Source organism: Camelina sativa, chromosome 15, assembly GCF_030686135.1.
Source record: "Camelina sativa cultivar CO46 ecotype springtype chromosome 15, ASM3068613v1".
Lineage (NCBI taxonomy): Eukaryota > Viridiplantae > Streptophyta > Magnoliopsida > Brassicales > Brassicaceae > Camelina > Camelina sativa.
Window position 1 is genome coordinate 2,007,752 of NC_141894.1, and position 11,490 is coordinate 2,019,241.

The 11,490-nt window shown below is 37.8% G+C and overlaps 4 protein-coding genes across 5 annotated transcripts; all 4 read right to left on the reverse strand.

Annotated features, from left to right (window-relative positions):
• Positions 1-15: 15 nt before the first annotated feature.
• On the reverse strand, positions 16-1,675 carry LOC104744659 (glucose and ribitol dehydrogenase homolog 2-like). Its single transcript, XM_010465742.3, has 4 exons — positions 1,454-1,675; positions 896-1,269; positions 449-807; positions 16-207 (listed from the first exon to the last, which is right to left on the reverse strand). Exons 1-4 carry the CDS (start codon positions 1,565-1,567, stop codon positions 185-187), a joined length of 870 nt encoding a protein of 289 aa, XP_010464044.1. The 5' UTR covers positions 1,568-1,675; the 3' UTR covers positions 16-184.
• A 2,177-nt stretch (positions 1,676-3,852) lies between these two features.
• On the reverse strand, positions 3,853-7,299 carry LOC104744661 (filament-like plant protein 3). Of its 2 annotated transcripts, none has more exons than XM_087488175.1 (5): positions 6,801-7,299; positions 6,348-6,447; positions 5,981-6,146; positions 4,418-5,892; positions 3,853-4,215 (listed from the first exon to the last, which is right to left on the reverse strand). In XM_087488175.1, the coding sequence occupies exons 4-5, from the start codon at positions 5,393-5,395 to the stop codon at positions 4,099-4,101; spliced, it is 1,095 nt and encodes a 364-aa protein (XP_087344301.1). In that variant the 5' UTR covers positions 5,396-5,892; positions 5,981-6,146; positions 6,348-6,447; positions 6,801-7,299; the 3' UTR covers positions 3,853-4,098. The 2 variants fall into 2 exon arrangements, with proteins under 2 accessions (XP_087344301.1, XP_010464046.1); XM_010465744.3 differs by having other exon boundaries at positions 6,348-6,544; positions 6,801-7,071.
• Positions 7,300-7,380: 81 nt separating this feature from the next.
• LOC104744662 (uncharacterized) lies at positions 7,381-9,482 on the reverse strand. Its single transcript, XM_010465745.3, has 6 exons — positions 9,264-9,482; positions 9,096-9,135; positions 8,686-8,766; positions 8,315-8,504; positions 7,949-8,216; positions 7,381-7,850 (listed from the first exon to the last, which is right to left on the reverse strand). Exons 1-6 carry the CDS (start codon positions 9,321-9,323, stop codon positions 7,644-7,646), a joined length of 846 nt encoding a protein of 281 aa, XP_010464047.1. The 5' UTR covers positions 9,324-9,482; the 3' UTR covers positions 7,381-7,643.
• A 43-nt stretch (positions 9,483-9,525) lies between these two features.
• LOC104744663 (peroxisomal adenine nucleotide carrier 1) lies at positions 9,526-11,468 on the reverse strand. Its single transcript, XM_010465747.3, has 5 exons — positions 11,254-11,468; positions 10,901-11,132; positions 10,550-10,696; positions 10,267-10,430; positions 9,526-10,116 (listed from the first exon to the last, which is right to left on the reverse strand). The coding sequence occupies exons 1-5, from the start codon at positions 11,394-11,396 to the stop codon at positions 9,834-9,836; spliced, it is 969 nt and encodes a 322-aa protein (XP_010464049.1). The 5' UTR covers positions 11,397-11,468; the 3' UTR covers positions 9,526-9,833.
• Positions 11,469-11,490: the final 22 nt, after the last annotated feature.

Genomic DNA, 11,490 nt, shown 5'->3' on the forward strand with positions numbered 1-11,490 from the left:
GATGCTAAGAAGATCTTTTCCTCGAAGAAACCAACCACAAAACCTGTTTTATTATTCATTTCTCTCTTTGTTTTTACATTATTCATCATATAAAACAAACACACAACTTCACCAACATTTCACCTTATTACATTACACAACTATTGTAAGAACTTCCTAAACACAGACATGTACAACCGTAAGTTCAAGCGTTCACGATAAGACCACCTGCACCAAAACACGTCTGCGTTACAATAGGCCACAAACAGAGAATATGTTAAACCCAAGAAACAGAGGACTGTGATGGACTTAGCGCGTAGGAATACCCAATCCGGTGTAAAATAACTCAGTTTCATTTATTCTAAAAGAACCGCACCAAAAGAAGCTAAACCGAATTAAACTCTAATTTCCCTTTTTTAAACCCATTCAATCAAAATTCAGAACCAAAACCAAATCAACCAGAACTTACCGTTTGGATGGAGGACCTGGCCAGTATAGTAGGAAGAGCAATGGTTACAAGCCAAGAAGACGTAGGAAGGAGCCACTTCCACAGGCTGAGCCGCTCTTTTCATTGGTGTCTCTGATCCAAACTGCTTGATCGCTTCGTCAGAGAAGGATGCGGTTATCAGAGGAGTCCAGACCGGACCAGGAGCCACTCCGTTCACACGAATACCTTTTGGAGCAAGCTGAAGAGCTAAGCCACGTGTGAAGGAAACAATGGCTCCTTTAGTAGATGTGTACTCTAGTAAGCTCGAGTTTCCTCCGTATGCAACAACCGACGTCGTATTTATGATACTGCTCCCTTCCTTCATGTGCTTCAACGCGTACCTATGATTTGATTACCACAATTACGGTACATAATAAGATCTAAACTCTAACCAAACCAGAGTCCGAGTGTTAGGGTTTTTTTACTCACTTGACCAAGAAAAACTGCGAGAAGATGTTGGTACGAAACACTCTCTCAAGCCTGGCCTCATCGATATCTTCAATCGAAACCTCATGCTGCTCGGCTGCACAATTCACAAGCACGTCGATGCGTCCAAAGGCGTTCACAACTTCCTCAACGACCCTCTTGCAGTTCTCCTCGAACCCTAAATCAGTAGCGATCATGATTGGCTCTTTAGCTTCACTCGTCTTAACCTCGTGAAGCAAACGCAGCGTTTCGTCTGCGTCTTTGTCCTCTCGACCTTTCACGTACGTGAAAGCCACGCTCGCTCCTTCAAGCGCATAACAGTGACACACTGCTTTACCTATCCCCGAGTCTCCTCCTGTCACGAGTGCTACTTTTCCCTGCGGATGATTTCAAAGATACCTTGTGATACACGTAGGTATGAATAAAACGCCCATTTTGCATTTAAATGTTATTTTTTTTCCTATCGTAGCCTCAGTTATGTCAAAATATATGCATGTCGTATGATTTTTAGATGGATATGATTTATTAAAGTGATCCAAAATGGGAAAACGAAAAAACTACATGAAGTTTGTTGGAAGGTTTGTAGTTAGAGCTAGAGAACTCGGGAGTTGGCTCCATGACATGTTGTATCCCTGGTTGTGTCTCTTGCTTCTGCGGCGGAAACCCACTCGCCATCTTTCACACTCAAAATTTCCGATAAGTTTTTTCCGAAAAAGTTACCCTATATATGAAAATTATGAATGATCAAGAGAAACAAATAAGCTAAAAAAAGGCGTCTAAACTGAGAGCTTCTTTGAATGATGTACCACGTTGCATATCAATTTCGGTGACGTGGACAAGTCATTGCAACGGCGCAGCTAAGGAGGAGTCCACGTGGTTAAAATCAGCTTATTTGGGATAAACATTAGTCCCATTGAGTGATTGAGATATATACAAAAACTTGCATGCTTCATGGTCTACATGACACAAATTCCTTGTGACTATATGTAGCTATCTTTGTTTGAGGTATAAAAATTTGGTCTGAAGGGGCTATAATTTTGAATGAAAGTAGATATCCTTTATAGGAATTTACATTGTCCCATTGAAAATATCTAACTCTAGACTGTCTATAGTTCTATACGAATCTAATACTAACAACTAAAAGGGATATAATATGGAAGTTGAAAAACCAAAGGAGAAACTTGGATTAGAACACTTCACAATACATCATTAATCATAAAATCAAGATTAATTGGTACAGTACAAGAGTTAGTCTTTCTAAGCTTTCGTGTTTGTAATACTATAATAACGATTTTTAAAAATAATTTCCGCGATCACTCTGAATCAATAAACTCTCGGTAATCTTCGGTTTTGTCCTCATGAATGGTCAGGAAAAACAAAATCAACTTAGATGAGATATGATTGAAAACTATAAAACCAGTTTAAGTGTTAAATAACATTACATAAAAATTGGTTGAGCTAATAACAGGTCTTACGAATCCATAGAATAGAGCGGGATGCTTAACCAGATTTATTTTCAACATTTGGAATTTTATCGTTTACAAAATTACAAAAACTTAAGTTAAAAATCAAAAACAGTTGCAAAAAACAAACCTCCAAAATCAGTTTACATAATAAAAAATAGTTTAAATTATAAAATTATTTTAAAAACCATAAAAACTAATCTAAGTGTTAAATTAACATTACATGAAATTCGGTTGAGCTAATAACACCTCTTAAAGACCCGTAAGATGGGACAGGATGTCTAACTCGGTTTGTTTTCCACGTATTGGAAATTTAACATTTAGATTATTTAAAATAAAAATACTTTATACAATAAACAACTAGTTAGAATAATATTTTTTTTGAAAAAAAATCATTTAAAAAAAAAATAGTTTACATAAAAAAATTATTTTGGTAACCATAAAAACTAATCTAAGTATTGAATTAGTATTACAAAGAAACCGGTTGAGCTAATAACACCTCTAACGGACCCGTAGAATAGGACAGATGTCTAACTCGGTTTGTTTTCCACATATTAAAAATTTAAGTGAATTTTTAAAAACAATTTTTTATATAGTTAAAATAAATAAAAAAATATTTGAAAGAGAAAAGCTTTGAGAAAAGGAAACTGAGAAAGCAACAAACCTAGTTTTGGTGACGAAAACTCCGTCTTCATGTTCATGCGTACTCCTCTACGCCAGCCTAACTATTAAAACCCTGTCGTCGTAGCATTCAGTTTTCCTCTTTGTAATCCACCGGTGACGGCGTTTCTGTGGTGGGTACATCCGTACATGGCAGATGCAGTCACGAAAGCAAAACAGAGAAATAGGATTCCGATCAATCTACGAACGTAACACGATGATTTCCTCCGAGTCCGATCAATCTTATAGGTTCTGAGATGAAGAATGACTCTGTCGCAGAGAGTGACTTACTTCATGGATCACATCAAACGGCTCCATTAGATCGACGATCAAACATCCCATAACTTGTTCGAGAAGAAAACTCTGTGTTTAAAAAGAAGATAGAAGGAAAGAAAGATGATGTTTTTTGTGTGTTTCCCTAAGAAGAAGAAGAAGAGAAATAGAGAATGATGAATCTTTGAAACCTCAAGGACTGAAGGCAAGAGACAGTATTTATAAAAGAAAAAAAGCGAAGGTCGGTTTGTTTCCTTTTTTCTACTTATTAGGGCTGCGTAAAAAAAAGAAGGAAATAGATCCTAACGGTAAGAAAAAGTAACCGTTACAAAGTAATTATGATTTACACGAAGAGCTAAAAGGGCTAAGAAGAGAACATATGGAGATGATGATGGGACCTTGATCCCTTTATATTTATTTAAATTACAAGCAGAAATATATAAACCTTTCACGTCTCACTATATATTTTTTTTTTACATATATATTATGTATTTTATTTAGTTCTTGCTTTTGATATTTGATTTGACCTTGACAAATAAAAATTTGAATGGACAACAAATCAAATTTGAAAGAAAAAACTATAATATTTTCTTTCCATATTGTTTCTATTGACAAATATAGCTCAATCCTGTTTTGGTTTAGCCTTCACTTTCTGACGTATACATAGCATCCTTTTGTGTCCTCTCTACACTTATGTTCATGAATTCCAAGTCTCTTTCGCAGAGATTCAACTGCTCACGATCATCACCCAGATTTCAGAGTCTATTGATTGTTCTCAGCATTCATGGGGAAAGATGAAGGTCTTCTTCCTCAAGATTCAATCAAGAAATCTTCAAATGTAGCGAGTGACTGTAATCGCTGACCCAGCGAAGCAATAGTTCTCTGGCACTCTGCAAATTTTGAGGCAGCTACTGCTAATTCCTTCTCCTGTCATTGCCACATTGTCATGAAGGAGTTTTAAAACAAATTAAGAAATGATATTGCAAGTCCCTATAAGAGGTATACTGTGTTATGCATTCTGTTTGACTATTCTATGGAATTTTCTAAGTATCTAACACTGTTTTCAAGTATATGCCCATGGATCATCATTATGTAATGTTGCATTCAGATGAGAGTAGAAGAAACTTACCTGCTTCAGCTCAAAACCTTTCATATGGTTAGCCTCAGGCTCTGTTTCTTGATGAAGCTCAAGTTCCCTTTTTAGTTTTGAGATCTCATCTTGCAGTTCTTCGCATTTTGAAATGTGTTTTGATGATAAAGCACGTTCCTTTTCTGTGACATCTTCCAGAGATTTGATTTTCAAGATCAAAGATTCCGTTTCTGCTTCGACATCTCTAAGTCTTGATTCAACCGCTTCTGTTTTCGCATTTGCAGCCTTTACACCGTCCTCAGCCGCTTCTTTTGCATCCTTCGTTAGACGCAGTAAAGTTTGAAGTTCTGTTAACTTTCTATCTGTTTCCTTTAGCCGATTTTGCGATGTCTCAAGCTGCTTTTTCGTTCCATTCAAACATATGGTCAGTTCCAGCTTCTCTGCTCTTGTAGTCTCTAGTTCTGACAGATTCACTTGTGCTTTGTTTAACTCTCTTTGAAGATCCTGATTTTGCTTTCCTGATTCACCCAACAACAAGTCTAGTTCTTGGTTCTCTGCTTCTAGTTTCTTTAACTCGGTTAACTTCCCTTCTGTCTCATTTAGTCGACTCTGCAATGCCTCGCTTTGCTCTTTGAATCCATTCAAAGCCATCTCCAGTTGCAATTTCTCTACCTCTAACATCTCTACCTTTTCTTCAAGTTCAGAAATTCTGTGAAGCGATGTTTTGAGTTCATGTTTTAGTTGGCTTGATTGAGCATTAGATTTCTCTAACTCATTGTTACTACTCTCTGAATGTTTCCTTCCCGGTTCAGAATGAGGCAGAGCTGCAAGCTTCTCCATCTCAAGAAAATCATCCATTAAACCAATGTCTACCGAAGGAGCCATTGAAGTTTTCCCGGTTGTCCTCGCAGAGGGACTCTGCATTTCATTATCACTAAAAGAAACCCTCCCGGAGTAGTCTGATTGGTTATCTATAGAAGATTTGAGCTCACTGGAATTGTCTGATCTCCGAACCATGACTCTCAGTTTCCTGCATTCCACTTCAAGTTTAGTCAGCTTTTTTATCCCTTCCAACTGTTGTTTACTGGCAGATTCAGCTGCCTGAGTGCTCAAGTCCCTCTCTATAGTTCTAATCTTGAGCTCCTCAGCTTTTGAACGTAGTTGAAGCTTCAAAGCTGAGTTCTCTTTCTCTAAAGCCTCAAGTTTCGGGTAAAGGTCTTCATGGACAGAAGCAGTAGAAGTAACATCTTCTTTCCCCGTTTGAACTCTGGCTTGGAGCTCCTCTATTTGGGACTCAAGCTCAGATTTTCTAGTTTCCCACTCTTGGCATTTCTTGTTTACAGCTTCTTCGATCTTCTGGTTTTGTTCCTCTCTTCCTTGCCAGAGTTGTCTTACACATTCCTTTAGCGCACTATCAAGATGAGTATTTCGATCCTCGAGAGCCGAAACCTTGTTTGTAGAAGCATCAAGCTGTTGTTTCAGAGCCGCAGCTTCGTTCTCTGCCTTTTCCCAACCTAAACCAAGCAAAATGCCATGTCAAAAAAAACTTGGTCAATTTCTGCTAAGACAAACTGTGACAACTGACAAGACAAAAAAACAAACCTGAGACAGCTTCCTCTGCAACTTTAGCATGCTGTTTTGCAAGATCTTCCTTTAAACTGACATTTAAAAGAGCTGCAGAGAGCCTCTCCGTCAAAATCTTGACGTCCGCCGTTGCCTCTTCTTCTCTTGTAACCGGTTTAGAGATTAATTCCGGTGATTGAGATCTCTGAAGAAGTTTCACACACATTACACACCAAACTCAATCAAAATCAAGGTCTCCATAAAAGAGTCTCTCACAATCACAAGTTCTTACTATAAATAACTCTATTGATAGATGAAAGCAAAAAAGATCAAACAAAGGCATTGCTATATATAGAAAGTAAAGAGCTTTTGTGCTTGAGAGAGAGCACAAAGCATTATTATTTACCTGATCGTCTGAGAATCTTTCAGAATGAGAAGAGACAGAGCCAGTACTCTCAGTTTCGCCGGGACTTTTCTCAGATGACTTCCGCCGCCAAAGCCAGCTCCTACGGTCCATACCCAAAACCACCAAACATTCAAACAACAAAACTTATCTGCAACGATCTCAATAGAAGAAGACTTTAACTCCAATTTAGTTGCGACCTAACATTAACAAAAACAAAAAAAAAGAAAGAAAGGAGAAAGCTTTTAAAATGGGGCAAATTTATTGATCTCACTTACAATTCACTCTCTGACAAAAAAAAAAATCAAATTTTTTTTATTTTCCCCCAACAAGAAAATCTCTGCCAAAGGCCCAATCAAAAAAAGAGTGTTTGGTGATTTGGATTGCTTGAGATGTAAAAGATGAAGAATTACGTAACAGAGCAGCACCTAACCTAACACACAATACAACACATACCTCAAATCTCACGCCAAGAGCAGATGAAATAATTGAAGCAAGAAGATTTGTGTGAATCTGGCTACGAAATTCAACGGCCATGTTCACAAAAGAACAGATTGATTAATTAAAAAAAAAATTAAAATTAAAAGAGAGAAGAAAAATAAAAAATAAAAAGTGGAAGTCTCGATGATTGAGACCCACATGATAGATATAATGTGTTAAAAGGCCTACTAGTAGTAGTAGTAGTTCCACAATTTTATTCTTTTTCTACAAAAATAAATTTTAGTTTAGAATTATCTGTTGAGAAAATTCGACATTACTATTACATCCAAACACTGAAATACAACAAGATTTTACAAAGTTTATTAATTAAAAAATAAGAGAAAAAAGAATCGAAGATGTTTCGAAAATACGTTATTGACGTAATGTGGAAGAATATTTACAGGAATTTGTCAGAGACGAAGATATCATTTTAGTGAAAGACAGCCGTATCCGTACAAATCTTGCAAGTGACCCTATCAACTTCAAGAATTCTGGGTCCTTTCTATTTTTTTCTCTTTTACATGTGTCAACAAGGAGTGTAGAGGTTTTCACATTCTTTTTCTTTTCAATTTGTTATGATAAAGTTTAGAGGCATAACAGTAACTACAAATCGATTTTGTTATTACACTATCTCTTCTACATGTAAAATCAATGGAGCGTAAAATAAAATGGAACAGTTTCCAAAAAGGTACAAAATTGGACAAATCTGAGGTGAAGTGAAACGTTATATATTATAGCATCTACAGATTGATATATCAGAAAACATTACCTTTTACTTCTACAAAGATCATCGTCCAACTTTTTTAATTCTTGTATGGATCATACTTTGACATTGAAGATATAGAGCTTCAGCACAACTGCAAGCGCAAGCTGCAAAAGAAAGATGCTGGCGATTATCAGGATCGATCTCTCTCCAGCGGAATTGATATGCGCTTTGAGGTTCAATGCCACAAATGTTGCAGACATGAACCCGGCTACACCCGCGATCACCCATCTGAAAATCTCCACCGGCACGACCGAGAGGCACTGCAGAGTTGGAAACAGGTGTATATATGTCAAAAAGACTAGTCAGATTCCAGATGTTTCGATATGGATCACAGTTTTTTCAAGGAGAGATTTGGTACCAATGCTGGGATAAAGACAAATAGGGAATATCCATAGAGACAGAAGAGTTGGACTAGGCCTGATGGCGCAGAGAAGTATTTGAGAACGACATATAGTGCTAGAGGAACAACCGTGACATATCCGTAGAACACTCCTGCAGACCAAGTCACCAGATTAATATCGTAGTTCCATTCTTGTTTCTTCCATTTGTGTGCTATGTATGTGACAAATGTCCCGATAGACGCTGCAACGAATATCAAAGTGGTGCATATCCAGAATGGACCATACCTGCGAATACAAACAATATCAAACACTTGAAAACCAAATACAAAACCCCCTCTCTAAGACTAAGTTGAAAAAAAGGTACGAAAAGACACAAGTCTTACAAGTCAGGCTTATCAGCTGTCTTCTCAGTAAATGTTCCACGGAATGGGAAGAGAGATTCTTTGAGCCTCTCTACGACATCCGAAGTGTCGACATCAAAGAATGGCTTGTAAGCACCAACAGTGAATTTATGGAGCCAGCCACCAGACTGGGGTTCATCAGTACTACCATTGCCATGCCCAGAAAATGAATCTGCAAATGTTCAAATTTTATACTATAAGCCGCAAGATATGCTGACTTACAAAGACTGGTACCAAGCAATCAACCTAAAGCAGTCGATGAACACATTACCACATCCTAAGTTACTTAACCAAGTACAATTCGAAAAGTATTCACATACACAGAATAATAACTCCAGATTCGAATCTCTTACCATCAGCATCTCGAGGGGGATTACTACCACCAGAGATCTTGCCCTGAGTAGCAGATGGAGGAAAAGTTTGTAGATTTGATTCTGCAAAAAACAATGCATCTCTCAATCACAACTTTAACATGAACATAACCAATGTCAAACCAAAACTTTTAAAAGATCAAACTAAATTTGCAATTAAAAGTCTTCCTCTTTCTCCATAAACAAGATTCTCGTATCTTCTATTAGCTAAACCCTTAATCTGTTCAAAACTAGAGATTCATTCAAAATCCATAGCATTACCTAACAAATTTGCAGTAACCTTAGCTAACATCAACATACACTTACGTCTCAGAGAATCAAATCGTTCTAATCGGTTCTATAATCAAATTCACCTCAGAAACTGAAGAATTTAGAAAATACGAGAATGTTACCTGCGAATTTGACGGTGGTATGGCCTGGATCTGGAACAGACTACGATTGACCCAAACAAAACAGGTGGAAACAAGATCAGATCCGAAGAATCAGTGTACGGACGAACACACACACACACACGTAGAGATACTCATCGAAGATCGAGAAAACGTTATGAAAGAACTTACAGGTACAGATCCAGAGACTTTCTGGCTGTCGATAGTCGTGTAGTTCCCGCCGGACATCATCTTTGCTCCGATGTTCTCCGTTCGTCTCGTAGCTCTCTAAACTCTAAACAAACGAAATTGGCTTTGAATTAGAAAACTATACTACTCCGGTCTAATTAGAGATTTGACCGGAAACAGAGGGTGAAACCTTCCTTTTCATTTAGAAGCATTCGTCCAACTAAAGATATTTTAATATATTTCTTGTTTTAAAGATAGGGTGATATTTTAATTGAACGTTAGCTAAATTGATTAACGAGTTTATACAAATACATATTGACTTACGAACTTGTATTTAGATCATTCATCATCTAAATACAAAGAAGCAAAAGACTACAAGTCTTCACGGTTCCAAATTCTTTGCTTCATTTTATTCATCCCAAAAAAAAGAATGTTTGTATTAGAATATTTTCATGTACTGATAGGTGATAAATCGAGATATTTCCCAGTGCGAATCATGCATACTTGCAAGCCGGTCCTTCTTTTGCCTAGAAGCTTTGGTGATTGGTGGTGGCAAACAGATTTTGCAGAGTCTCAAGGACTTTTCAACTTACTTTTTGTGAGAAACAGACTTCTACGGATAGCTAGAATGAGAATCCATGTCGTTGCAGTGATTTTCTCCTTGATCATCAATAGCAATGCTGAGCTCAGGACAGTCTTCAAGATCTGAGCCTGCAAACCCTTAAAGAACCCTAACGTTCCTTCTTTTCTCCATATATCATAGACTACCCCTGAAATTGTTTTCCTTGTTCTTCTTCTGGGCTTCTTTGTTTCGTTTTCCTTCGAGTCATCCGCAGCTTGAATCATCACCTTGCACCTGCAAAAATTCAGCCCAGTATGATGTCTTGATCAGCCAGAGTCTGAAAAATTATGTGGTTTGAGAAGTTTATCTGGGACAGATAAGTTAAACCTATATCCAGAGAAGGGTAATCAAGAATACGAGTAATCTTTGTCCAAAAGGTAATACCTGATTGCTGGATATGTGAGCACGGTGGCAGCACTTTTGGAGACCGCACCTAACACAAATGCCATAAAGGCAGAGAGCACTACCGGAGAAGAAGTCGAACCATTCTCGGCATTTGCGTTCTTCTGCTTAAGAAGGTGCTGTTTCAGCTGATCGAACACTGTATACTGCAAGGAGTAGTCAGCTGTTTCAGTCAGTCATCTTGTCTAGGTAACAAATTGCAGCAAGTGAAATGCAAGGGGGTCACCCGAGTCGGTAGTTCATGGCTTTAAAACGAGAAACTTACCTGAATTGCAGGATTAGAAGTCAATAAAAGTGAGATCCCTAGGCCATCAAAAGCATCTCCCCATGTACCCTCTGTTAAGGTCTTCCACAACCCTTTTGATTCCCCAAACTCACTCGTCTGCATCCTTGACGAAGCTGTATCTAGAGGCTACACAAAGAAGATAAGACTCAAAAGGCATTCACTGATACAGTAACGAAAACATAACATCTCATACTAGTAACAAGACCTTGATTCCTCATTTTCAACACCAAAGATATCAAATTTCTCATCTTTTACCAAAAATAAAAGAGGAACTGTATGAAATACATAACGTAAGCGTAATCACAGGAGTCATCAAAGTAAAACATATACCTGAATTAAGAGAGAAGTACAAGCCCCAGCAGCAGCAGCAATGAGCAAGTTCGCCTTGGTTCCAATTGATTTAGAACCAGTCCTTTCACTATGAACCCTCTTGAAATAGCTATAGCTATAAAAGTAGATGAACTGAGAAATAAAAGACTGAAAATTCTTGGTTCCAAGGCCTTGATACAGCGAAAAGACTTGTCCTTTAGATATTGCCTCCCACATAACATCTGAAAGATATCTGCAAAATATCATATCACCCACCCAAAAAACAAAAAAAACCATTACCACATATACAAACCGATGCATCCAAATCAAGAGGCTGGAGAAGAAAACAAATTCGAGGGGAAAGAAATCAAAACCTGTATTTTTGCTGACCTCGAGCTCGAACCTCGGCTTGAAACTTTGATTTGCATGTATCAAGTGGATACAAGATCGTTGTGCTCAAAAGCGACCCAATGGCTCCGGAGGTTGCCTCCGACACCGATTCCAAATCGATACCCATCTCCTCCGGCTCTGTGATCTGTGGCACAGCGACGAAAAAGATAGAGAGAGAGTTTCAGAATTGGGTAGGTAGCGTAAGCGATCATGTATGATCA

Excerpts from the sequence above, each read along its gene's own strand:
- LOC104744659 (XM_010465742.3), bottom strand. The coding sequence starts at position 1,567 with ATGGCGAGTGGGTTTCCGCCGCAGAAGCAAGAGACACAACCAGGGATA. Across the intron at positions 1,270-1,453 it reads AACCTTCCAACAAACTTCAT|GGAAAAGTAGCACTCGTGAC; the intron begins GTAGTTTTTTCG and ends AATCATCCGCAG. Across the intron at positions 808-895 it reads TCGCAGTTTTTCTTGGTCAA|GTACGCGTTGAAGCACATGA; the intron begins GTGAGTAAAAAA and ends ATCAAATCATAG.
- LOC104744661 (XM_010465744.3), bottom strand. The coding sequence starts at position 6,458 with ATGGACCGTAGGAGCTGGCTTTGGCGGCGGAAGTCATCTGAGAAAAGT. Across the intron at positions 6,147-6,347 it reads AAAGATTCTCAGACGATCAG|AGATCTCAATCACCGGAATT; the intron begins GTAAATAATAAT and ends AAACTTCTTCAG. Across the intron at positions 4,216-4,417 it reads AAGGTTTTGAGCTGAAGCAG|GAGAAGGAATTAGCAGTAGC; the intron begins GTAAGTTTCTTC and ends TGGCAATGACAG.
- LOC104744662 (XM_010465745.3), bottom strand. The coding sequence starts at position 9,323 with ATGATGTCCGGCGGGAACTACACGACTATCGACAGCCAGAAAGTCTCT. Across the intron at positions 8,767-9,095 it reads TACCACCGTCAAATTCGCAG|AATCAAATCTACAAACTTTT; the intron begins GTAACATTCTCG and ends TGTTTTTTGCAG. Across the intron at positions 7,851-7,948 it reads TTGTCTTTATCCCAGCATTG|TGCCTCTCGGTCGTGCCGGT; the intron begins GTACCAAATCTC and ends CCAACTCTGCAG.
- LOC104744663 (XM_010465747.3), bottom strand. The coding sequence starts at position 11,396 with ATGGGTATCGATTTGGAATCGGTGTCGGAGGCAACCTCCGGAGCCATT. Across the intron at positions 11,133-11,253 it reads CGAGGTCAGCAAAAATACAG|ATATCTTTCAGATGTTATGT; the intron begins GTTTTGATTTCT and ends GATATTTTGCAG. Across the intron at positions 10,117-10,266 it reads CTCACATATCCAGCAATCAG|GTGCAAGGTGATGATTCAAG; the intron begins GTATTACCTTTT and ends GAATTTTTGCAG.